The sequence below is a fragment of the Chenopodium album genome, chromosome 3, assembly GCF_948465745.1.
Source record: "Chenopodium album chromosome 3, dcCheAlbu1.1, whole genome shotgun sequence".
NCBI lineage: Eukaryota > Viridiplantae > Streptophyta > Magnoliopsida > Caryophyllales > Amaranthaceae > Chenopodium > Chenopodium album.
The window spans coordinates 22,414,190-22,439,436 of NC_137836.1; the positions used below are offsets into that span (position 1 = coordinate 22,414,190).

At 37.8% G+C, this 25,247-nt stretch overlaps 1 protein-coding gene and 1 non-coding gene across 5 annotated transcripts; both read left to right on the plus strand.

The window, feature by feature from the left end:
• Nucleotides 1-5,276: 5,276 nt before the first annotated feature.
• On the plus strand, nucleotides 5,277-5,382 carry LOC145625682 (small nucleolar RNA R71). The gene has a single exon (XR_014110591.1). It is a non-coding gene; the product is annotated as a small nucleolar RNA R71 (small nucleolar RNA).
• A 14,585-nt stretch (nucleotides 5,383-19,967) lies between these two features.
• Nucleotides 19,968-25,016, plus strand: LOC145623897 (putative E3 ubiquitin-protein ligase EDA40). 4 transcript variants are annotated; one of them, XM_081676809.1, is made up of 4 exons: nucleotides 19,968-20,410; nucleotides 20,545-20,655; nucleotides 22,828-24,199; nucleotides 24,876-25,016. In XM_081676809.1, exons 1-3 carry the CDS (start codon nucleotides 20,264-20,266, stop codon nucleotides 24,172-24,174), a joined length of 1,605 nt encoding a protein of 534 aa, XP_081532935.1. In that variant the 5' UTR covers nucleotides 19,968-20,263; the 3' UTR covers nucleotides 24,175-24,199; nucleotides 24,876-25,016. The 4 variants fall into 4 exon arrangements, with proteins under 4 accessions (XP_081532935.1, XP_081532934.1, XP_081532933.1 ...); XM_081676808.1 differs by lacking the exon at nucleotides 24,876-25,016 and adding an exon at nucleotides 24,283-24,786; XM_081676810.1 differs by lacking the exon at nucleotides 24,876-25,016 and adding an exon at nucleotides 22,085-22,717 and having other exon boundaries at nucleotides 20,383-20,410; nucleotides 22,828-24,791.
• The last annotated feature ends 231 nt before the right edge of the window (nucleotides 25,017-25,247 follow it).

The window sequence follows — 25,247 nt, forward strand, 5'->3', positions numbered from 1 at the left end:
CGAGACAATACGTCACTTACCACAGAGCTGTCGTTTTCAAGGAACACACAGCACTTTACCTGAGCTTGGAATCCAAGCAGATAACTTTACTTCCGCACGTTTTATCTCCGAACATTTACTGACTTAATCTTCGGAGGCGGACCACCGACCATCCGGCGGTCCGTTTGCTTTGCAGGTACAGGCATCCTCAGTTGAATCCAGTTTCAGTGTTGTAACTCTCCCGAGGGACAAAAACCCCCGAAACATTACTTATTTGTAATTAGTACTATATATTATTTATGAGTTTTATATGTGTTATTATTATTATGCATTTTATTGTTATTGAATTATTATTCTTAAATTTGTAATATTTTAAATTAATTATTTTAATTTATTAATATTAATTAATAATAATAATTTTTAAAATTACAGATTAATGTGCATATCAAAACAGGTCACTTATAATAATATTATTATTAATTAATATATACAAAAAATAAAAAAAAATTAACAAATGGCAAGCGGTTTGGCGCCAAAACCGCTTGCCATTTGCACTGGACAAGTTATTATGTCAAGTGCAAATGGCAAGCGGTTTTGGCCCCAAACCGCTTCCCTTTCCCCCCTAATGGGAAGCGGTTCTGAACCGCTTGCCATTTACATGGCAATTGGCAAGCCCCCTAAACCCATGCGGTGCGAAAACCGCTTCCCATTAGGGGATTTGAACCGCTTCCCATAAAGTATTTTCTACTAGTGAATGGAGATGAATATGATTATAAAATTTAGAAATTGCAAAAATTCATGTTTATGAGAATGTCTCATGAACTCTACTTACTAAACCCCTTCCATTACCAAGGTATGAGAGTCATATTAAGATTCTTGGATTGAAGCAAGTTATGTAATTTAGGTTGTGTATATTTTGAGAAAACATATTTCATAAGTAATACATTAACTTGCAGAATTATGTTTATCAATTGAAACAAAGTTTCAATCTTATTTAATCGTGGTTTCAATATTAAATAAAATTTCCAAAATAATTATGAATTGATGGGCTCATCAGGTTGATGACCTGGTGAATGAAACCCCACAGGTGAACTAAATTCATATATTATTTAAGTTCCTAGTTCGGAATCATTAAGCTGGACATAAATGATTTCAATTAATGGATTAGCATGTAAGATTGATTGGATAGCGCAGTTTCATGGGCTATAGGAGCGTAGTGAAGCTCGGTCAATCACATGGATATGCATGAATGATGCATGATCGAACTATAGACCTACTTTGAAGTTCAAGTATAAAGCTTACGGATATATTAGTGGAGTCCTTTGACATGAGTGGAACACTGATTCCATTCAATGGCTGATTTGACTGTGGTACATTCAAACGTCTGCCCGTAATTGGAGATTATAAAGGATGTTTCCCGGTAACTTCAAAAGTTGAGTGGGAGCTTTGGTTGCCACAAGATTGGATTGAGTCTACCTATTTAATTAGGAATTTGTCTGGGCCCCTTGAAGATGGAGAATTTAGAAAATGCATGGCCGTGCTCAAATGCATTACATAGTAATAATTTGTTATGTGAATCTAACTCAGTTTTTCAAGAAAATATTTGTAGACTAACAAGATCACGACATGAGATGCAATCATATTATCACATCAACACACATTGACTTAAGGAATTTTAATATTAATTGCGCAGTTGTCTCATACAAGTGGGAGATTGAAGGAGTTGTGTCTTCGATAAGTGCAATTACTAGATATATCAAGGATCACTATTATGGAGATAATAAATTCATTCTTTTAGGTCGTCATTGTTAATTCTTCTTCTTTCTTTTTCTTTTCTTTCCCTCATTCCTTATTATTCTAAACCGCATGAAACCCTTACTCCTTGCTCATCAAATTCTTCACAAATTTATCGAATTTCATCCAAAATCATCAAATTCCTCCTACATTGTCATCATTCTCAACAAAAATCACACTACTTTCATCCATATCAATCTCTAATCTCTCTCCTCCGTTGTTGAAGTAAATTAGAGTTTTTTCGTTCTTGAGGGAATTGGTGGCCAAAATTTGTTCAATCTTGCTACTTGTATGGTATAATTGTAGGACTTTATAGGTACTACGTAGCGGAAAAACATGAATCATATTCATACAGTACCTAATCCCAAGATCTATTGCATAACACATAAAAAACATATAATTGTACCTTTAATTTGAAGCGTGATTCCACGTGCGATAAAGCAAGAACAATGGGAGATAAAGAACCTCAAGCGTGATTCCTCTACTTGGTCTACGGGCACAGATTAAGACCTCCACTAATGCTAGTAAGTTGCAATTGAACCCTTCAATTGACCTTCTACGGAGAAGAGCGAGCAACGAACCACCATGAACCACCACGAACCTCCACACGTACCACCAAAGGTGGCCGGCCGTACGGACGAGGGGAGGAGAGAGATAGCCGTGAGATAGAGACAGGAATTAGGGTTTTGGGATTGCAGGGGTGCGCGTCCGCGCAGCCCCCCGGCGAGCCCGCGTCCGACTATAGCGCGCCTGCGCCCGCACCACTGCGCGGCATACCTTATCTTCTTAAAATTATTGCTCGGTGCGTCTATTGTGGGTTCATAGACCAAATCACCCGGGATTATTAAATCCACCAAATATGGCAGTTTCAAAACACGTTGAAAGTGGGTTCAACATCCCAAAATAATGATAACACCACAATGAACCCACTATATTCAAACTTATTTTAAATTTTAGCACAATTTTCCCTATCTTACCTCACTGAAATTTCTTACCCTTTTACCTCAAATTTCGATTAAAATCAAATATAAAAACATAAAAAACCACGAAACACCTTTCTATTGCTCATGCTCACTTGAATTAATCTAATTCCATGAATTCACCCTATAAATCCAAAAGAAAAACAAGTGAAAGAAAAGAAAATAAAAGAAAGAAAATTAAGAAAAAGAAATCAAAAGAAAAGGTTAGAAATCTCCGGGTTACATCTCGGGAAGTGCTTGATTATGGTCCTAATCTCGACCCTTCCTCTAAATCATGGAGGGTCAAAGAACACCACCTTCTTCAAAGTGGTGGAAGGCATAAATTCCTCTTCAATAATTAGCAACTTCTCATTGTTGCTTGATAAAACCTCGTTTGATTGGACTTCTAAACAAGCCTCTCTTGCTTCAACTTCATTCTCATTCTCTTCTTCCTAGAAGCTCTCTGAAACCAATGAGGAATGCCAATCCTCTCCTCGTCCATAAGCTTGGGAAACTTCTTTCTCTCTTCATTAACCTTCTTGCAATCAAAACTCAAGAGCACATCATCACAATTCTCAAGAACATCGTTAGTCGAGGAATTAATCACACAAACATTATCAATGGAGCAAGGGGAATTAACACACATGATTCCTTTCACAAGGGACAAAGACTCATGCATCGGTTTTAACTCAAAAATTTCCTTATTGTTACCAACTCTCAAAGTAATACGACCTCCCTTAACATCTATCAAAGCTCTCGAGGTAGCTAAGAAAGGTCTCCCTAAAACGATAGGAATATGGTCATCTTCCGCAATCTCTAGCACAATGAAATCAACGGGATAGTGAATTCTCCTATCTTGAGGGGGACATCCTCTACTCTGCCTCTAGGAAATTTAATAAAACGGTTGGCTAATTAAAGGGTCATGTTGGATGGAAGGAGCTCACCTATCTTAAGTATCTTAAAGACGGAATAAGGCATGATGCTAACACTAGCACCAAGATCACAAAGAGAATTTTAGAACAATTTACCATTAATATTGCAAGGGATGGAGAAATTCCCTGGGTCATTCATCTTTCGGGGCAAGTCATTATAGATAAAGGCACTACAACTTTCCCCCAAATTCACCGATTTCACCATATTGCAATCTCTCTTGCCGCTCAAAATTTCCTTAAGAAACTTAGAATAGTTTGGCATTTGTTCCAAGATTTCGGTGAAAGGAATAGAAAGATGAATTTCCTTAAGCATCTCGATGAATTTTCCAAATTGTCATCCAATTTGTGCCTATTGAACTTGCGAGTAAGGAAGTTAAGGTTTGTAAACTTCTTTTTCTTTTTCTTTCACCTTCTCAAACTTGTTCCTTAGCAACTTCTTCAACCTAAGGGCTCTCATATCCCTCATTATCAATTAGACTCTCTTTCACAGCAGTCTTCTTAGACACCTTACTCTCAAGGACCCTACCATTCCTAGTGGTGATAGAACAAATCGGTTCCTTAGGATCAATTCCTTGTGAAAGTAAAGAAGAAAGGGTAGCATGCTCTTTCAAGGTGTTGGATAGTTGAATGGTTTGGGTCTCAAGCATATTTCCATGAGTTAACATGTCATTGACCAATTTGTCATTAGATGATACATGACCGTTCAACTTCTTGGCTTGATCTTCTATGAAATTCTCTAACCTAATAATAGATTTAAATTGTTGATCATAGGAATTATCATCTTACCATTAGATCTTTGGAGTAAATTCGGGTGGGGAACCTCTTTGAGCATTGTTTTGAAATTTTCCCCTACTTGATTACTCCAATTACCCCTACCATGATTTTGGCCAAAATTTCGATTATTGTTATCATAACTTTGGTTATGATCCCCATATACATTGCCATGACTTTGATTAGTATAGCCATAGTTGTTATGGTTACCACGAAACCCTTGTGTTAGATGTTCCTATAACCACTATTTTGGTTATAACTATCATAGCTCCCATGGTTGTGATAATTCCTATTCCCAACATTCTTTTGAACATTAAATCTAGGTCCAAAATCATTATTATCAACATAATTCACATTCTCATTCTCATTTCCATTATATTCATCACATCCATAACAAGAAACATTGGGGCAATTAGAAGCATCATGATCATTCTTTCCACATAAATCACAAACCAAACATTCTCTAATCATGCAACAAGAAGCGAAAAGATGGTTAGAGTAAGAAGATGTACCTCTCCTCGAAAATTAAGAGGGAAGAGTTTGTGCTTGAGAAGAAGCATTCTCAAGCTTAGCCTTGATAGAAACCACCTAATTCCCTAAGTCTGAAAGTAATGTGGACAAATTGTTGATGGCGTTGAGTTGATCAATCAAGCCATTTTCACTTGTCAACTTTATCTCAACTTCTTGCCAATCCATGTAGTTCCTCACTACATCATCTATCACATCCACAACCTCTTCCACCGTCTTGTTCATGATTGTGAATCCGGCTCCGGCATCAAGACTTGACCTCCCTTGAGGACTCAAACCACCTTAAAAGATTTAAATGATTTGGTAACTCGGAATTCCATGGTGAGGACACTCTCTTTGATAATCCTTGTACCTATCTCATGCTTCATAGTGGCTTTCACTAGTCCTTTTCTTAAAACTTGGAATCAAAGCTCTAGTCACCGCCATTTTCTTTTGAGGGAAGAAACGGGAAAGAAATTCCTTGGTGACATCATCCCAATTTCTCAAGGTATTAGGCTCCACTTCCTTGTCTAGCCACTCTTGAGATCTTCCAATTAGAGAAAAGGGAAATAGATTAAGCCTTATGAATTCTTGCGCTACCCCGGTCACCTTAATCGTGTTACAATATTTCTCAAATTCCTTAAGATGGTTGAGGGGACTTTCATTTTTTGCACCAACATATTGCCTTCCTTTCATTCAAAGTTATCATTGTCGGCTTGATTTCAAAGTCACTTTACGGGATCAATAATGGAGCAATCCCGCTCTCATACTTGTATGCACCTAGAGTGCCCAATTCCTTCAATGTATGCCTTGGGACTTCTCCCATGTTAACTTGCACACATAAACTCAAAAGAAATTAATAGTAGCACATCTAAAAATTAAATGTAGCCTAATAGAGAAATTTTTTATTTTTTTTTTTGAATTAAAATGAAATAGGCTCAACAACAATAGCAAACAAAGCCTTCATTCCCTGGCAACGGCGCCATTTTGACTAGGGGTTGAGACTAGGTCGTTGGAATATCTTCTCTAGGCCAAAAAAAAAATTTGTAATCACTCAATACACCCTTATAACTAGCATAGGAGTAAGTCGAGGGTCGAACCACTAGGAATGGGAGGTGGTCACTATTGCTAGAGTTAAGCTATTTCGAAGAGGTAAAATAAGGTATGTGTACTCTAAAATAACTAAGAAAACGAGATTAAAACCAAATATATCAACACTAGGGTTTAGGATCCACAATTACATGCAATGGATACAACTAATCGGGATGGGAATTGACTAAGTCGAGTGTTGCGAGGGAAAATCAATTAAGCAATTAAGAAAGTATGATAAGCTATTCTCCTAGAGGTCAAACTAGCGTCAACTACGAGAGACTCTAGCTAGGAACTTCACAAACCAACTCAATCGACAAATGCAAGCCACAAATCAATCGTTTGTATCAATGTGAACTTACAATGCAATCTAGTGCAACAATAAAACCTAGCTACTCTTCAATCAATCACTCACATGCACAAAATCAATCAACCAATTTAATCAATACGTCAACTCCATCAATTTCCCCCAATTAGCATCAATCCATTACTCATATATACTTCACCATCACCCTAGAAAGTAAACTACTCCCAATCCATGAAAATCAAGATCAAAACTACGCTAAACAACAAATTAATCATCATCATATTGATAAAACTAAATCAATCACAAATCAATCAAACTTGAACAATTAATAAAGCAATTGATATCAAAAACTAAAGATTACATTAAAGTAAAAGGAATCCTTACTAACTTGGTTCAAATAAATGGAGAAAATGCTTATAATCATCAATCATGAATTTCTCTCTCTACAATCTAGTGTTTCTCTCTCTACAAAATAATCTAAAATTATACTCTAATTATCCTCTAATTCAATTCTCTAAAATCATCCCCCTTCTAAAAATAGAAGGAAAATCTATATATATTAAAACTAACAAAAGAATTAGTTAGATCGTCCAAAAAGACGCGTACAGGCGCGACCATCTTTAAGGTGGATGTGCGGCCGCACATAAAAGGGTACGAAACATAGACCCAAAGAGGCGCGCCCGCGCCAGTGTCGCGCGCGCGCGCCTTGGTGTAGGGCAACCACTTTCATCCTCGACTTTGCTTTCCTCGTGCGCTCCACTTGATGATGTTGATGAACACGGAAGGAGACAATTTTCAAATAGCCTCCACGGTGGGTTCAACACCAAGAATGGTGCCCCCCCACTGCTTGAATGCACTAGCTAGAAGATTTGGAATTTATACTCCTTCCAACTTGAACTTCAAATGGTAGGCAAGAGGCATCTCAAACGATGTAAAACTTGGGAAGGAGACTCGGGAATCCTCGGATTATGATCTTAACCTGAAAAATGAAAGAAAACAAACAATTAAAAGAGAAAATAGAAAAATAAACCAAGAGATGCATAAAAATAGAAAATTAACCAAGAAAATGCAAACTAAAGAAATAAAGAGTAAAACTATGGAAAAACTAAAGAAAGCTAAAAAATAACATGCATTTCACCCTAAGGAGTATCAAATGAGTGCCAAAAATGACACTCATCAGCGTGTAGTCCGTCAGCACAACGCTAACCGTTTTTTTAGTGTCGTTGCCTGCACCTGCGTTGATGTTGCATTCTCGCTCGTTGAAGGAGCTTGTTAGCGGAAGAGAGCGCTATCAGTGTTCCTGCCCAGAGCTTGTGCGCATGGATGTCGATTTCTCTCAGGACCTGCTTCTTTACTTGGCTCATCCACCAAGTCTACTTGAGGTCTGACTTTAAAGATTTTTTTTTTTATCGTAAACCGTCGAATAACTTGATTATTCGGTCATGTTTTAGGCGACTGCTCGTCGTAAGGGGGAGATTGAGATCTCGTCTTAGTCCAACCGTTACCCGGGGCTGATCGTAATGGTCGAGGATGATATTGCTGATGCACAAGAGGGTTTTAGACAGGCGTAGGAGACCTTGCCTGAGGAGTTCGATGTGGTAAGGTTTATGACAAAGCTTTCACTCTTCATAATCATTACTTCTTACTGACTTTTGTTTTACTTTCAAGTCACACACACGGATATGATGTGCATGATAAAGCTTGTTGATTCTCTAAAATATTTCATCATCAAGATGCGACGAGGTACGAGCTGTCGGGGCGGTTCCGACGATGTTTAAGAGGTATATTTGTTTGTCTTTTCCACGTTTGCTTTTTTTTTGCTTTATCTTACACACCTTATATTTATTTTGTGTATTTTTGAGAGCGATGCAGGTCTCGCTCGCCTTCGAGGCATAGAGACTCAGATGAGGGAGAGCCTAGTCGCTGTAGACGATCCCCTATGATTCAGCAAAGTTTTAGACCCAATGGCATCAGCCTCCGCCTTCTCAGCCGTTTCAGCATTTTCAGACGCAGTGGCAGCAGCATCAACCTTCTCATCCATTCCAGATTGTACGACCCAATGGCAGTAGCCTCCGCCTTCTTAGACATTTTAGCCTTCACATCCTAAGCTTAGGCTAGTCAGTACTAGATCCTGTGGATCAAGGCTTACATCAGGTTCCATTGTTTGGGACGATGCCTCTGCCGACAATGCCTACATCTTGGGATCAGCCTATGAAGTTTACCGATTGATCGGGGCTTGCCTTGACTTTGTCTTCTACAAGAGTTATGTTGACCAGTAAGGACACTACTCTTCGCACTTAGATGATGGAGAGACTTTTCAGTGCGTCATTCCCTTACTCGAAGTCGGGAGGACACTGATCTTAATTCTTTTAAATATGAAAAGTAGCCAAGGATTTTTATTGGTTGATGACACTTGACATTACTTATGCATCATGACTCATGATTTGGGGTATTTAATACCCCCAAGTGGACCAGTAAAAGAGAAACATGTGTCCTTCTGAGAGTCGTCCAAATGGACTCCCCAAATTGACAACACGTGTCACTCAGATATGCCCCCTGGGAATGGCGGCCTTCAAGGCCCAAATTACAAGGGGCGCTGCAAAACGGCGCTGCCCTAATCCCTAGGTCATCAAACCCTAGGGTAGGGCATGTTTTCCTAGGACCCTATAAAAAGGGAGATTCCCCCAATTATTGGGGGACCTTACACTTTTTAGAACTTACGTCTTAATCATTATGGCATTTATTGCACTCTGAAATAGAGAACCTAAGCTTGGAATCCTGAAGATAACTTTCTTTCCGCACGTTTTACTAACTTATTCTTTGGAGGTGAACCTCCAACCATTCGGATCTCCGTTCGTTATGCAGGTACAGGCGTCCTTTTCGAATCCAGTCTTCGAGTTGTAACTCTCCCAAGGGACACAAAAACACCCAAAACATTTAGCACAGTCTGTGGGGAAAGTACCTCTAAGATGGCTTCAAAAGATCTACCTGTGCAGCCTCTAGAGACCAATCGGCCTTTGAAAGAAGTGGTGGTCCAAACGGACCATGACCTTGGTGACTATGGGGACAATGAAACCTATGTGGCCAAGGACAGGTAACTCATCTCTAAGAGCATTCGTCATAAAGATAGGCGAGAGCGCAACGCAAACCATGTGGGTCCAAGCAAGCCCCTGGACAGTCCCGTAAGCCCTCAGGCAGTCGGCTAATCCATCCTAGGCAGCAGGATCATCCCTAGTCACCCGAGATGAGCTCATGAAATTGATGAGCAGCTTCAAGAGTGAAATTAAAGAATTGATCACGAAGCGGTTGACTGCTCCTAGAAAGGAAAAATCGGCCAAGAAATCATCTCAGCTTCGAAAGCAGAAGTCGTTCCGGGACCGTCAACCGACTCTTCACCCTGCTCCAAAGGATAAGGCTCGACCCCAGAACGACCTCTCAGGACTCCGTTTCCCAGAAACGGTGGCCAGAAAATATGTCTAGCATGTAAAGCCGGATGTTAGCAAGAAATCCTTCTCATATGCTCGATAGTACATCGAAAAGAAAAAGACCCAGCATCTGTCAGAGTTAGCATCCACGTCGACTTATCATGATAGCTTTCAGAATACCTCTGTGAGGAATTCTCAATTTGTACGAGGGACCCCACCAAGCGGCCCCCTCATCTAGTCGGGGCCCCATATAATCAACTCAGCGCAGCATATGGCACAACCATTATATAGGCCGCCTGCTTTGCCCTACATCCTGTCTGCCTTCTTTAGAGGACATGCAACATACAACTACCAGCGTATGGACTGGCATCTTTGGCTACAAAACCTTGGGGAAAAACCCTCTGCATTCTCCAGGGAAATAGCCGAGGCCGAATAGCCGGCCACGGTTAAAAATGTGTTGGTTGGGACCTATTATGGTACCGCCAATTCCACCTAGAAAACCACCTACTGGCATACACCCACCTCATGTACTTACAAGGGTTGGACGATGTCGCATGGTGTCTGTAGGCATTGTTCGATGTGCGCCTACGTTAAAGCATGTGTGAATATGCTTGGCACTCTTAGGAAGTGAGAATTGACGTATACGATTACGGACAAGGAAAGTAGGGAGCCGCCAACAAGTTTTTAAGGAACTTGTAAACCGTTCAAGGATCATAAAAGGCAACCACGATAAAGGGACAACGATTGACCCGTGAAGGTTACGCCCCATTCATAATCCATGAGATTACTAAGTCCATACGGTTCGGAACCACGAATATGGAGGATCGGGGATGATGGTACGAAGTAAGTCATGGAGTCACATTCGCCCGTATTAGCCTCTACTCGATTCTAATAGTGAAAAGTGATTCCTGTGATCTCAAAGGCATACAAACAAAATATTCAATTTGCTCCAAACTATTATTAGGCTAAATTGGTTAAATATTAATGCAACACATCATTCTAAAATAATTGGGATCACTTGAATTAAACAACAAGATTAAAAAGGAACCTAAATCGTTTGTCCAAATTATCTTATTAGGCGTGATTTTCAATTACATATTCCATTTAAACATGCAATATAGTGATCATAATAACAATAGAATAAACATTAATATTGGAAGCAATTCAACAATAATAGCGTTAGACAAATCAAATATAAAATAACCTAATCATGATGCTAGCAATATTAAAAAAATAAGAGTAATTAAATTAATTAATTACTCACATTCCGCACGTTCCTTTAAATTGCTACATCATGAATAAATTATTAGTAACTTCAATAAAAAAATATAAATCAAATGGAAATTAAATTAAATAAATATAGATTTGATTTTGTCCAAACCCTCAGTTATTTATACCTTTCACGCCTTGGTTTAAGGACGGAACCTCGGGTTAAGTATAGACTCTTTGGAGTGCTTAAGGAAAGAATGATGTAATTAGGAATATAGGTTTGAGGCTTAGAATATGAGTGAAAGAGAAGAGAATGATTTTTAGTGTAAAAGAGAGAAAGAGAGAAGGATTTGATGCCCCGAACTACATAAATAAGGGGGGTAGGAAAATGAGTAGAGCAAACACGCGGAACCCTAAAAAGATATAAACCCTAAAAAATAACACCTTGACACGACAAAGATCACCGTGACACGGTGCCTGGCACCGTCAAACGGGGCAAATTCCCGTGACACGATGGACAACTGGAGTGACGCGGGACAAATTTGACCTACAGGAAGTGAAAACTCGTGAAGGGTCATGCGTTTTCACGAAAAAAGACACGAAAAAATTCCGTGACACGGCAGTGTCCCGTGGCACGGTACAGTACAATGTGTCACGGTATGGGAAAACGTGGAAATTACACGGAAAAAGCACCGTGATAGGGTGAGAAATACCATGCACGGAAGCAGGTACCCTGTCACGGCAGCAGGTACCTTGTCACGGCAACAGGTACCATGCCACGGTGGAATTTGACGCGAAAAAGTTTCAAAAATGGCACCGTGACACGGTGCCAGGCACCTTTAGACGGGGCACACTCCCGTGACACAGTGCTTTTGCAGTGTACGCAGTGATTCCAGTTTTTTACCCGTTTTTAAAATCATCATAACTTTTGATCTGTAACTCGGAATTAGGAATATAATATATCATTGGAAAGCTTGTCATGTCTAATTTCCAACCCAATTAAGATAAGGTCAAAATGATATGTAGATTTTACGATATGGTCGTTTTAGTGGAAGGGTGTTGGTTTTGGGCTGAGTTTAGTGTTTTGCTCATATCTTTTTTGTTATAGCTCGGAATTGGGCTTATGATATACGGTTGGAAAACTTATTTCAAGGCCTACTCAACCAAAAAAAATTGGATCAAAACTATATAGCCATTAACTTAGTTCATCTCGGGTTTATGATGTGGATACGAAAAGTGGAAAATATGTTATGGTTTAGGGAAATGAGCTAGAAATTGGATTGGTTTATGAAATATATTGGATAGAACATGGATTTAAGCACTCCAAAGATTAAATACTCAACCCAACCAATAATGGCGGTGAAAGGTTTTCATCATCGGGTTTGGTTTTGGGGAGACATTTTTAGGTGTCTACAATGTCGCTGCTTTCGTGCCACCCGCATGGTGTTGCTGCTTTCATGCTAACCTAGGAGTAGGGCAACCTCCTTCATCCTCAAATTTTCTTTCCTCGTGCACTCCACTTGATGATGTTGATGAACACGGAAGGAGACAGTTTTCAAATAGCATCCACTGTGGGTTCAACACCAAGAATGGTGCCCCCCCCCCCACTGCTTGAATACACTAGCTAGTTGTAGACAACCTAATGTGTCTCCCCAAAACCAAACCTAGTGATGAATACCTTTCACTTCATTTGATTATCGAACAAAGCGAAAGTGTGAAAGGTCTAGTGATGAGGATGTTTTTATTAAAATATCTCTTCTTTCTGTTTTTGAAAATATTTTTTTTCTTACCTTATTTATGAAAAACGTGCATTCCAGTTTATTTTGGTCCATGATAAGGGTCCAATAATTGTGTATTTGGATGGGGCTTGAAAATACCTTTTCAACGATATATTATAAGCCCAATTCCGATGAATAATGAGGAAGTTATGGCCAAAATACTAAACTGGGCCCGATTTGGTTTTTATATGCGGCCCAATGATCTAGAGGAGGGCCTATTATTAATTATCATTCCTAAAACAATTAGGATTGATTATAGTCTTCTATAATACTCTAGAAGATTCTTTTAAATCCTAATGGAGTTAGGATTGATAATGATGTTTTAAAGAGTTTAAAATTGAATAAAACTACTCCTTTTAAAATCCTTGTTTTGTACGAAGTGGAATATATTCAGATTTTATTTTCGTACCCCATAATCTTTATCCGAATTTTATATGGTTGGATAGATCTTGAAATTATATTTCCAATGATATATTATAATAATAAATCCGATTTATAACAAAAATGATATGAATTAGATATGAAACTCTATCAAAAACTGACACCCTTACACTATTTCGGCCATATTTTTTTATCTACAAAAATTTTTAATCTGATTCCAATTTGATTAGAAAGTAGATTTCAAGAGCTTTTCAAATACATATTACATGCCTTTTTTGGACTTTCGGATCAAAAGATATGATAAAAACAAAATGCGTGAAACTGATTAGTAGCACCTGACGCCAAGCATTAGCGCCAGGCGCTAAGGCTTGGCGCCTGGCGCTAACGACCTGCGTCTGGTGCTAATCGAGTTTTATTCTCGTTGAAACTCTGATTCGTTTTTTTATCCATCCGATTGATTTTCTCTATATATAGCCTCTTCAAATTCTGTTTTCAATCATCAATTCTCATCAATCATCAATTTTCATCAATTTCAATCATAAATTCTCTTTATCAAATATCATCAATTCTCTAATTCTCTCTTTCACCAACTATCATCAAGAATTTCTTGATTCTCTCTCTCTTTCTAAGCCTAGCTTTTTACAAATACAATTCCTCATACATTAGCACTAGACACACCTAGCATAATTCGAAGTTGCCTTCGCCCTAGACATGAAAGGTTTAATTTCTGAGGGTTTGGTCCCAAATCTCTCTTTCAATTATTTAATTTAATTGTTTGATTTATTATTATTTCCTTCAAGTTACTAACGTGTGTATTTTGTTATTAGAAAGAGGTACGAGGCATCCAAGTAAGTGCTTTAATGTTTTATTGATATTATGATGTAAAAATCATCTCTAGGTTGTTATTATGATTCCTAGTATCATGTAAGGATGTTTTTCTTTATTTGATGTTTAGGGTGACAACAATAAGTTCCTAGTATCATGTTTAGGGTAAAGAATATAATGCCAATTATGATTTCTATGATGCCTTTTATTGTCTTTCCTAATAGTATCAAGTTAGGATTAAAGCTTTAATCTTTATTGTTTAGTGACATGCTAGGGTTTGTTATTAATCTTGTTAGTATCATGCCTAGGATCTTGCTATTATTATTATGCTTTAACATGATTATGATTGTGACTATTATTATGATTATTATGATTGTAATTATTATAATTGTTATTATGATAATTATTATGTTCCTTGATATTTATTGTTATTGCTTGATCACACCTTTTATGCATGTTTCAAGGGAATTTTGTACTTGTAATCACGCTTAATAAGATAATTAATGATCTTGTTTAGGATTAATTTGATTATAATTCAAGTGATCGCCAATAATAGTATTATTTGTGCATTAATATTCAACCAACATAGATAAACAGGTTTAGGGTAATCCTATTGATTGCATGTTAGTCAGAAAGCGCACATGAATACGATCAGAATAAAGTAGATGCCTATTATTAGGGCAAGTTCAATCTCTTTTAGGTTGGATTTGTACCTTCATCCCCGACCTACCAGTCTTGGTTCCCGATCTATTGGAGTTAACGATTTCCTGGATCGTTAAGGGGTGTAACCTTCACCCTGTGAACGGTTTACAAGTTCCTAAAACTTGTTGGCGACTCTTTTGCTCTATCTTCTTTCCCTTTGGACGCCACCGTACTTTAGTGTATGATCACAGTGGGGTTCAAGCTTAGGGATAATGCTTGAAATATTCCCTACAGTTTTTGGCAACTCCACCGGGGAGGATTTCTATTTTAATTCCTGAAATTTATTTCGGCAATGATTTAGAATGAGTGGATGAGAATCGAAAAGTTCTAAGTATTTCATGTGCGTAATTTTGATTAATATAATTGTCATATGCATAAAAAAGATCTCATTGGAAAGACCACTCGTAATAAGTTAAAACATAGGATTTTTACACGTAAGAAATTTGAGGAATATCTTTCACAACTAGGACCGAAATAATGCTGCGCGAAACTGGAAAATTTTATCGAGCACAAAAAGCTGTTGAGGCATGTAGGAACTAGCGTCAGGAAATAAAGTCTAGCGCCACTTATTTGACTTTAGCGCCAGGCGACAGCATCTGTCGCCAGGCGCTAAAGCCAAATTGTGGCGCCGGCCTCTGTTTGTTGGCGTCAAGTTCTTCCAATACCGAGCCAGAAATATGCGTTCTAATTTTGACCAGTTTTTAGCACTGTTTGCTCGATCCTACTTCCTGATTGAGTTTTTCTCACTTTTTTGAAACCCATATGTCTTCTACATTCGGACATAACCCTCTGGGAATTCATGCTCCATCTACCTGATTGAACGCTCTATGCAACAAAGTGAATTCACCAAACCATGGAAGCGAGTTTTTCTTAACTCGCGTTGTCCTATCCACTCGCGCCAACCCTTCACGGTTAGGCTTTTGCGCGGTGCATCCGGAACATTAACCATGGACCCTCTTTGACTAACCCATATCCCGAAATTTAGAGAATAGAGCCATGGTTAGGTTGTAAACTCATTACATCATATTGTGTATACTTGACTAATTGTGCATTCTTTGCTTGTGCATACTCTATGTGTTTTTCCTAACCATTTGTTTGACTTGTGATTAAGCCTAACTAAACTAATTAATGACTAAAGGACTTTGTTTAATTAATTAATTAATTAATTAGAGCTAAAAAAATATACCTAAAATCGAGTCATAGTTCCTTTAAGTCAACCCGGATTTTTATTCCCGTATACTGCACAAGCGTTAATTTGTTTTGGTCATAACCGGAGTTCTCTGAAAAACTATGAGTCGTACAAAATAAAGATCTGTAGCCCCGAGTTTTATATTTAATTTGGCGTTGGTTTCATCCCAATCAGAGTCACAGATCAAGAGTTATGACTAAAATATCACAGCTTGTCCAGTTATGACTAAAAACCGACTCATGCATGAACCTAATACATAGTCTAGTCACATGGCCATGAAACAAGTCTTAACATGTCACCTACACTCATTAGTCTTAGAACACACTTTGAGTATATGTCACCATGACCATGTATTAGGTTCATGCATGAGTCGGTTTTTTCCGTCATTTGAGTTGGGGGTACATTCTATTCCTAATTTCCTCATATCCCTCCATCTACATCATCTTTCTTCATCATTCTTTCCTTCTTCCATCTATGCATGTTGAATAGAGCTTGAGTTAAATAATTAATAAAGAATATCCTTAATTTCCCTTTCCACAGTACTTGGTTAAGAAAAGAAGGGCAATTAATCAAGGACAACATATTTGTTCAAGTTCTACTTTTTGATAAACCAGTGAGTCAGAAAAGAAAAGCTAAGAAGATAATGGCAAGTCAAGAAGAAGTCAATGAACTCAAGAAGCAGTTGGCTGACGTGACTGAGACATTGAAGGCTTTAACCCTCAAAATCAGTGACCCCGTGAAGCAACAACAAATGGAGTTTATGCAAGAGAGCTTGAGCAATATATCTAGTGACTACAAGTTCCAAGGCATTAGTTCACAAGGGGTCTCGCTGGACAAGGAACTTCTTCCGCATAAGTTCAACGCCAACGACATCCCAAAATTCAAGGCAACAGATAACCCTTACTTTCATTTAAGAGCTGTTAATACCATAGTGAACATAAAGGGGATTGATAGGAAAGTCTTTCATTCCTTGTTTTCTTTATCTCTTGAAACCGTTTGTCAACAATGGTTCTTCTCTCTTGACAAAGAGAAAACTTCTACCTAGGAATCGATAGCAAAGGCTTTCATAGATAGATATAAGTGCAACATTCAAGACGAAACAGACTACAGACAACTTGAGATGTTAAAACAAAAAGAAAACGAAGGGTTCACTTCTTTCTTCAACAAATGGAGGGAAACTTATGCTAATATGGTCAAGGTTCATACCGAAAAAGAATCTGTGATGATGTTTATCAAGAATCTCCAAGGGAAGTATTCAAAGCACTTAAAATACCAACACAACTTGAATATTTCAAGGCTGTGTATAATATAGGCATTGACATTGAAGATTACCTTATGAAAGATAATAGTGCGAGAGGAAAGAAGAACGACCATCCTTCTTCTTCCTCTCCCATTAATGAGGTACATGCTACGAACGCCTCTAAACCACAAATCCAAAAGTAGAAAAGACTGTTCACTCGACTTGGTATGAGTTACGAAACAGCTTTCGAAAAGCTACACCACAAAGGACTAGTCATGCCCATAGGAACTATCAAGGATCCAGTTCCAGAAGCTCGGCCACCCAAGTGGGATCCTAATAAGCACTGCAAATATCACCAAGGAAAAGGTCACGATACTGAGGAGTGTTAGAAACTCAGAGAAGCTATTCAAGATCTGATCGATGACAATAAAACTTCCGAGATTCTAGCCATCGTAGAAGACCAAACATCCTTTGATCCTTCACTTCTTATCACACCTGTAGGCGAGCCCATGATCGAGACAGCTTATATAACCTCTCTTGATGAAGTGGCCATGATTGAGGAGGATGAAAGTCTTTTCTTAGATAATACCAAAGAAGACTCGTCAAGTCTAAAAGAAGACGTTCGAAAATTGCAAGATGTCATTGTCATGCTCTTAAATGTGGTAGAAGGACTAGCAAATAGGATGATGGTTGTCGAACAAAATTCTCACCAAGGATTTAGTGAAGAACTCAATGCTCCTAATCCACGGGCGAAACAGACCATTGAAGAATAAACACCAATAGGAATGACTTACAATGAAGCTTTTGACTGTCTTCACGATCAAGGTCTCATTCACCCCATTGGTCCGAGTCAAGACCCTTCACCTGAAAAACGGTATTCCAATTGGGACCCAAAATCTTATTGCCGATACCATAGTGGTCGTGGTCATACCACCGAGGTATGTCTTGCTCTCAAAGATCGTGTTCAAGACCTCGTTGATTTAAACCTCCTTCATGTTCCTCCGCGCGACAAGAAGGCCAGGGTTAGTAACAATAACAACAGTGGCTGTAAAGGAAAGAAGAACGACTATCCTTCTTCTTCCGTAAACACCTACCTTAGTAACAGTGCTGGTACTTTCGACCTTAATGAAATCTTAGCCATGGATAATAGAGGATTTAGAAAGCAACTAAGAAAGGATTTCACCCCTATTGGAATTAGCTAAGATGATGCTTTCGATCGACTCCATGCAAAGGGACTCATAACTCCTATTGGACCCATTCAAGATACCAGCCATACATCTGAGTGTGGCGCGCACCCATGCCTTGGCAGCCACATGTGGGCTGATTAGCAGCTCAGCTGGCCGAGGATGGTGTGGCCTTGGTTTGCGTCACATACTCTCGGGGCTAATCCCGAAATTTTTGCGTAACTTAATTAATTAATTCAAAATTAATTTTAGAATTAATTTAATGAGCAAAATGAAAATTATAACAAGCCGAACTTAAATAAAATCATTTAAGTGCACAAAACAAAAATTATTCCCAAGAACTATTCTTTAATAAAATAGGTTCAACTTGATGCAGTAAAATGAATAAGGCTATTCTCAGTATTAATTTAATAAAGGCGAGTTGGAATTATGAACACAAAATTTCAAATAAAGATTCCAACTTTAACTTGTCAATCCTTGAAAAATTATATCTTCCAATATGAAGGTGAATGAAATTTCTATCACAAGATTGAAACTTTATGATTCCAATCAACTGAATAAATGATTAAATAAAAAAGTTCAACAAAATTCATGGAATTTAAGTTCCAACCACTTAAAACAATTAAAGATTTGATGTTTAGTACTTAAAAGCCTCAAAAAATAAATTTTTCACACTTAATGCAATGGATTTGCAATTATGTGAAATTTAACCAATGTTTTAAGCATCACTACAAAAGTAAACATGCTTAAATAAGTCCAAAAATGCAGAAATATTAAGGAAAATACCAAATACATAATCACCATAAATATGCTATTAAGATTCAAGGTTAAAAGATTTAAAAATTTTCGTCAAAAACGAAAAACCCTCGAAAAAGATGTTGGATTCCGAGCTTATAGCGTCGAAATCGAGCGTCGTGAGTCGAGTCGTTTTAGGAATAGACGAGATGGTAAAATCATCCAAACAACAAGTAAAAATATAGCTCTAGCCTTGCATTGGCCTAGCCAAGTGAGGGCTAGGCTGTATAGGGCTGCTCGCCAAAGCGGCTAGCAAGGCCGCAAGCCCAGCAATTTCATACAGGTGTTCGCTGGGGCTTGCTAGCCGAGCTTGCATGCTAGTAGTACGAGGCCTCGCTCGGTGCTGCTAGCATCAGCTAGCCCGGGCTAGCACGCACAACGGGCTGCTGCTGCTGCTAACAGCAAGCATGGTGCGCGACGCAACAGCAACACACAGCAACAAGCAGCCCGCGCCAGCCAAGCTACTGTCGTCCCCCGCTTAAGTCCCCTGCCACGCCATCGCCGGCCAACCATAACTCAAAGATGGGAGTATTTTATACGGACGCCCAAAGGTGAGATTATTCTTGAAATTTAGCTTAAAATACCTAAATCCTTACAAGTTTTACAAACCAGAGCAATATTATAAGATGGTAGAAGCACTAATGAACTACATCTTTCTCTAGGTTTGTACTATGTTGAGTTTGTTGACAATGCGAGGATTCCACGAATCGTAGAAGAGGGTGGGGACAACACTAAAGGCAAAAAAAAATAAAAGAGAAATAGCTAAGGGACCCTTGAGAACTATTGTACCACCACTGCACCACACCTCAAACCCCACCAAAGGTCCCCCCCGCACCCCCAACAGCTAAATGCTTAACATACCATATCATCCTCAACTCCCTTACTTTATCTTTTTCCCTTTGACAATTTTATTTTCTTTGAAATATTTGTGTAATTTGACCATCTTTTCCCATTAATCTATTTTCTCTTTTATCAATTTGTTTACAACTTCCAAATCCAAGAAATTCAAATTCCTCTTTCTCGAATTCATCTGTTTGCTTTTCACTTAGAAATCCCTGAAATGAGGAAACCCATATCACTTTTTTCCTACTTAAATAAATAAAGACACCAATACACTACTCTTCACCTCCCACTGTTGTTATTTTATACACTTTCTCAATTCTACAATCAATCCCTTTGAGAGAGAATAGAGAATAGATGGGTAGAAGAGAATCAGAACAAATCTCTTCTTCTTCTAAGCTCAAAAAAGCAGCTAAGAGGTTCCTTTTCTTTCCTTGCTCCTCCTTTTCCTCCACCTCATCAAGTGTCGGCACCAGCTCTCCTCCAAGCCGAAATCCTTCATCGGTTAGAAAACTTGAATCATCAACAAATTTCAGACAATTTTTTTCTCTAAATTTTGCCTCAATTCTTCTGTATAAGTCTGTTAAATTGTATTTTGCTATATTCTGTAAGATTGATTTTATGTTTGGGAATTGCAGAAAGTGGGTCAGGTTCAGAGTCAAAAAGCAGAATTATGTTCTTCAAAAGAAACTCTAAATCATTTGTCAGAGGGTGTGGAACAATTATATGTAGCTAGTGTTTCATCTAAGGTACATTAAGCTCTTCCTTTTTTTTTTTAATTGTTAAATTCCTTGAGATTATTTTGTTTACGGTTTTTTTTTTTTTTTTTTTTTTATGTTTTTTTAACATTATATATGTTACAAGCAACTTTAGAGGATATTGCGGTTACCAAAGCAAAATTTAATGAGGAAAGATTAGCTAATTTAATGGAAGTAATTAAAGAAAGGTAGATAAAAAATGGGACCACCTCACTTAAAAAAGGCTGGGAATATATGATTTTATTAGGCGGAAGAGAGAAAATGGACTACTCCACTTAAAAAAGGAGGGAGAGAATGAGACCACCTCATTTAATTATTCAAATCTGATTTTTTTAAATAAGGGTATATTAGTTTTTTAAGCTTATTTGTTTACTAAAATAAGAAAGAAAATGCAAAGTTGCACGTAACCTTGATCATCCATTTTCGGCAAAATTTGCATATAACATTTAACGGAGGTATTAACTTTTTTTAATTTTTATGCTCTTATTTGAGATGTGTAGAGTGACAAGGCCAAAAGGGTGTGCATTATTAAAGAAAATTTTACTATTGATTGTTTCCCTATTAAAAAAAAAAAAAAAAAAGTACTATTGATTGAACTGAAAAAGGATTAAAGGAATATGCTAATTGCTGGACACCCTTTTTTGTGTTATACGAAGTATAAATTAAAATTTTGCAAAATTTCCAGTATACCATTTGTACTAACTTAGACCCTGTTCTCTTCATCTTAAAAAAATAATATTAAATAAAAATAATTTCTGTTCAGTAAAAATAATTTCAATTCATTAAAAATAAGTTCAGTTCAATAAAATTCAGTTTTCTTAAAGAAGAATTATAATAGAAAATTAGTAAAAATAATTTCAGTTCAGTAAAAATAATTTCAGTTCAGTAAAATTAAGTTCAGTTCAATAAAAATAATTTCAATTCAGCAAAATTAAGGTGAATCAAACAGGACCTAACTAAGTTTTTAATTTTTGACAGTAACAAATTAAAGTTAATAAAATTTTTATATATTTTTTTACTTGTCAAATACTATGGAGTAACAGTTTTTCTTCAAACTTGGGTATAATAATTTTTGTTGCTCATAGTCACCCGGGAAGAAATTTTTACAACTTTATTAAAGGAGACGTATTGAATTTTTTCATGTGAATTTACATGATTTATAGGGATTTTATTATGTTTAAAATTCTAGCGATGGCTATGTTTCAAGCTATATATTCTCCTTTTATTTTTGTTAGTCTTATACTTGTTTTTATCTGGTTTTTTTTTTTATCCTTGCCTTTTCAATTCATAGCAAATATACTGCTTATAGTGTCATTGTAGTTTCAGGGATATTAGAATAGCCATTACAAGTATGCTTTTGTTGTTAAAACTTTTGCTATATTCTTGGTTCATTGAGGTTCGAATTGTGGAAAATGGCCAGGTCGTCTGCTAGTGCAATTACTCGTGTTCGTTTATCAAGCTTTCAATTTTGGATATTACGCGGGTGTCTGCTAGTGCCTTGACAGTAATCACGTGTTTACATGCTTGAACCTTGGGCAATGTCATTACAGTTTACATTCTGCATTATTACACCATTTGAGCAGCAAGTAGAAAACATGTTGTGGTTCACTGGTTCATCATCTTTGATCAGCCTTATGCTAGCTCTAACATTGATTTGACAGTATAATTGTTAAGCATCTGAAACAGTTGTGACTAGTTTATGAACACCTACCTGTACAGGATTAATGCTCTGTAGAGATCCGACTCTCCAACATGCTTCTATACTAATGTCGAATAATAATCAGATCTTCAACTGAAAATGGATACTTCAGTACTGATTGCTAGACCACTAGTATTAGAAAAGAAGTGTGGCACCCTTATGTTATAATCAAACACGTCCAACCAACATAGACCCCCCCACCCCGTTATTATGAAGAAAAAAAAAAGAAGCTGCAAATCCATATTTTGGGGTGGTGGGCTGACACGCCTGACAGATCAAATCTCCCAAAATTGGTGCTATAATAGTAACAAGCTACATTTGGTAGCTCACTACTTAGCTGCAAGCCTGCAACATGTAAAACTATTGAAATCTAGTCTTATCTGACTTGTATCTGCTCAACTAGCATCGCAATTTGTTGAAAGATGTAGAAAGCAAGCTAACTGTTGTGATTGTTTTTGTGGCAGAATTTGTGCACAATATGTCTTGAACCGTTACTCAACAGCTATGTGGCATCAAGTCCTGGCAAAGCCATATTTACGTCCCAATGCTCTCATTCATTCCATTTGTCATGTATCTCTTCAAATATTCGCCATGGTAGCATAAACTGTCCTATTTGTCGTGCGCAATGGACACGCCTGCCTCTCACCTTACATCCACCTTGCTGGCTCCCTCGTAACCAAGATGACCCTATCATTCGCATCCTTGATGATTCCATCTCCACATTTCGGGTCCATAGGCGGTCTTTTCTTCGTACTGCCCGCTACAATGATGATGATCCTGTGGAGCCTGAGGCTCATTCTTCTTGCCAGCCACGTCTTTGCTTCAGTCTTATCCCATTAGATGTTCCAAAAACGCCATCGCCATCAAATTTTTGGTCCTGTGTGCATCACCCTTCTCCCAATCCATATCTTTCTCCAGGGCAGAACTCACATGAACTCTTGACTGGTTCATCCTCACCTTGGTACAAACGTAAGAGAGCAGCATATTTATGTGTTAGGTTAGCTCCTCTGCAAGCAATTGACTTGGTGCTGGTTGCCAGCCCGAATGGGACACATCTGAGGCTCCTTAAACAGGCAATAGCACAAGTGGTATTTTCCTTGCGACCAGTGGATCGATTAGCAATTGTGAGCTACTCTTCTGCTGCGGCCCGCATCTTCCCACTCAGGCGCATGACATCCTACGGAAAGAAGGCAGCTCTACAGGTTGTTGATAGGCTATTTTATGCTGGTCATGCTGATCCCGTCGAAGGGATTAGAAAAGGTATTAAAATTCTCAAGGATCGTACTCATGAAAACCCATATTCATCCATTTTACACTTGTCTGATTATCCTACCAGTAGTAGATATTATCGCACCGTCAGTGATTTACAAACAGATACGCCAATCTCTGTTCATCAGTTCCATGTGTCTTCAACTAGCTCAGTCATGCACGAGCTTGAAGAATTCTTGGGACAGTTGCTTGGTGGTGTGATACAGGAAGTACAGCTAAGAATAGGAGACCAGGAGGATAGTAGAATTGTTAGGCTTGGAGAGCTTAGAGGTGATGAGGAGAAAAGAGTTCTCCTTGATGTAGACAAGTCACATGATCATGCCTGCATTGGCTACAGCTATGTTGAGGGTGAGCTCAGGGTTGATGAGCAAATTAGAGTTGGTGAAGTAGTGGTGGGTATTGGTGATCCGAGAGACACAGATAACAGCGCAGAAGCTATCATTACCGCTGGGAGAACAAGCTGTGTTGATAGTTGGGATTATCATGACCCTTACATGGCTAGAAGATGGGCTAAAAGATTGCATGAAAGGCACAGGATATAAGCCTAACCAAGCGAAGGCAGATTGAGTAAGATTATTACGTTTTTTTTTTGTTTTTTTTTTTTTCTTTTCTGGCAACAACAGATTGAGTTAGATTTTTACTCTACATAGACCAGCGGCGGATCTAGGATTTTCAAGATGGTGAGTCACCATCAATTATAGAAATGAGGTTTCGATTGTGATATCGACAACGGTCATGAGTTGCAGTAACGAAAATGATGCGATTATCGCGGAACGGATTGCGAATGCTGTGTCTAAATTTTAATTATTAATTTGATATTTTATTTTTATATTTTTTTAACTATTTTTTATAGTCTATTATTATTATTACTCCATTTGCTTTTTAAAACTGTCCTTGCCCATTGAGCATTTTGGCACTATTCATTAAATATACTTTGACTAATATTTGTGAATCATACATCATAGTATAAAAATGCGGTTTCGATCACAATCACGGAAATGGTTGTTATATCACGGTAACAGTATTGATGTGTGATTGTGGATCGGGTCCCAGGATCGACTTTTATTTAAAATTAATGAATCCAAATACTAATAATTAAGGTTCTAAAATAAATTTTTGTATAGATTTTAAATTAAATTATTCTACGAATTACTTTGTTTAAAAAATCATTATACGAAGTACTTGGTTTTAAACCAAAATCATACTTGTTCTTTTATTTACCTATTGACAAGCATGATTGTAGGGAATATTTTAAGCATGTCACACTTGAGCCCCACTGTGATCATACACTTAAGCATGGCGGTGTGCAAAGGAAGGAAGCTAAAGCAAAAGAGTCGTCAACAAGTTTTAAGAACTTGTAAACCGTTCACAAGGTGAAGGTAACACCCCTTTCACGATCCATAAAGATCGCTAATTTCATAGTGGTCATGAACCATGACTGGATATTCAAGGATGAAGGTGCAGATCCAACTTAAAAGAGATTGAACCTGCCTAAAAATAGTCATCTACTTTATTCTTCTCATATTCATGTGCGCTTTTTGACTAAAATACAATCAATTTATTAATTCTAAACCTGTTTAATCTATTTTGGTTGAATATTAATGCACGAACAAAT

Bases quoted from the DNA above. Each gene is read 5' to 3' on its own strand.
- LOC145623897 (XM_081676809.1), top strand. From the start codon at position 20,264: ATGGGTAGAAGAGAATCAGAACAAATCTCTTCTTCTTCTAAGCTCAAA. The intron at 20,411-20,544 runs GTTAGAAAACTT...TGGGAATTGCAG, and splicing joins CAAGCCGAAATCCTTCATCG to AAAGTGGGTCAGGTTCAGAG. The intron at 20,656-22,827 runs GTACATTAAGCT...TTTTTGTGGCAG, and splicing joins TAGCTAGTGTTTCATCTAAG to AATTTGTGCACAATATGTCT.